Here is a 1895-nt window from a genome sequence, read left to right on the forward strand (position 1 = left end):
CGGGTTCGAATTCGGGTAGCGACCAAAACATTTTCTTCTCTAAAATTGCCTCCTTTTACCTCATTTCCTGCTCTCTAGGAATGTTCTGTTGTCTGCTTTCGTCTCCTCTTTTCTGCCCCAGCTCCCTCACCTCCTTTGCCCCCTCCTCTGGGCTCCTGACTCTTTCTGCAGCCTTTCTACTGCTACTCCTTGGCTCCTTCTTACTACTGTCTTTCAGCCACACCCCTGATCTTCTGGTAGGAACGTTCTACACCTAGCCTTCTCGGACAAGGGCAACCAAACTCGGAGATCCCGTGTGCAAGTTGCGCACGTTAAAGATACCAAGGACCAGCAAGAAGCACACACGAACAGAACTCGGTGAAGGCTGACAGCACTCACAGCACTCACAACACAACAAACCATGCAACGTGGGAAAACACTGATGTGTCTACAGCCATGTGTCTACAGCCGTGTGTCTACAGCCATGTGTCTACAGCCATGTGTCTACAGCCATGTGTCTACAGCCGTGTGTCTACAGCCGTGTGTCTACAGCCATGTGTCTACAGCCGTGTGTCTACAGCCGTGTGTCTACAGCCATGTGTCTACAGCCATGTGTCTACAGCCATGTGTCTACAGCCATGTGTCTACAGCCATGTGTCTACAGCCATGTCCACACAATGAAGCAAATCACTCAGCCTGGCTGGTATTAGGCGATAAAAGAATGAAAATAAACAAAGAAAAAAATAAAGAAAGAAAAAAATACATAACATAAAATACATAAATACATCAATACATTAAAACATAAATACATAAATAACAAATACGATTTTAGAAATTAATACATATATAAACAAATAGATAGATAATAAATAGACGGATAGATCAATAAATAAATAATATTAAATAAATAAATAAATAAATAACCAAATAAACAAACAAATAAATGAATGAATGAATAAATAGACCACTCAAAGCTGAAGCACTGCCGAACAGATCTGCACAAGGCACTCAAGACTACCAGTAGGAGAGACAAACAGGCGGGAAACAGCGGAGAGCATGACAACATCGATGGAACAAGGGGAAGTAATTCACACGACTCGTGGAGCAGGAAGAGCTGGATTTCTTACCCTTATCACTTCCGGGCATGCGTAATGAGGGGATCTGTGGGAGGGACATGGTCATCATCATCATCATCATGGATAAATGGTCAGTGTTTTAGTGACGTCTGCTTGGACATAACCTGGTTTATTCATCCCAATTTGTCTTTTTGGTCTGGGTGTTTATCTATTTCAATCAGAGAGGGTTTTATAGTAGACGGTTTTACGGCGCTCGCAACTGCATAAGGTCATATGAGCGCCAAGGGGTGTGTGTCAACAGAGAAGTCTTTACAGGGAATCAGACTTACTCTGCTCACCTCTTTAGCTTCAACAGTACAAGGTCTGCTTCAACTATCAAGGCACCCCGGAAATAGCAGTTCACAAGAGAGTGACAAACATACAAAAGAAGTAGAGGAAAAATGACAATAGTATGAATTAGGAAAGAAAAAGCAGCAGTTCCCTGTTGTAGATCAGGCACAGTTATGAGCGTGACATGAATCAGCCCATTTACACTTCTACTGTGCTTGAACGGAACGTGAATTTGTCTCCTTTGGGAATGGCCTAAAGACACTTCAGTCAGTGGTATTGCCTCGGGAGGTTCAGAGAGGGCTTACAGTAACATTACTGGAAACTCTCTGATTTCAAAACGTGCACGTAGGTGAAGCACTAACATGTATACATTATTATAAATAATTTCCTATTGTTTGTGTTCAACATAAGGAAATTTTACTTTTAGTACAGGTTTTACGGCGCTCGCAACTGCATTATAAGGTCATATGAGCGCCAGAAGATTAGAGGTGTTACAAGAGAGTAACAAAC

The 1895-nt window shown here is 42.3% G+C and overlaps 1 protein-coding gene across 1 annotated transcript in view; it reads right to left on the reverse strand.

The window, feature by feature from the left end:
* The window catches only part of LOC101846587 (serine/threonine-protein kinase BRSK2), an 84432-nt gene that overhangs the window by 51228 nt on the left and 31309 nt on the right, over positions 1-1895 (reverse strand). Inside the window, exon 3 of the mRNA XM_035970372.1 lies at positions 1107-1140. Within this exon, the coding sequence (XP_035826265.1) occupies positions 1107-1140 (34 nt within the window). The remainder of the gene's footprint in view (positions 1-1106; positions 1141-1895) is intronic.

Source organism: Aplysia californica, unplaced genomic scaffold (genome assembly GCF_000002075.1).
Source record: "Aplysia californica isolate F4 #8 unplaced genomic scaffold, AplCal3.0 scaffold00259, whole genome shotgun sequence".
Lineage (NCBI taxonomy): Eukaryota > Metazoa > Mollusca > Gastropoda > Aplysiida > Aplysiidae > Aplysia > Aplysia californica.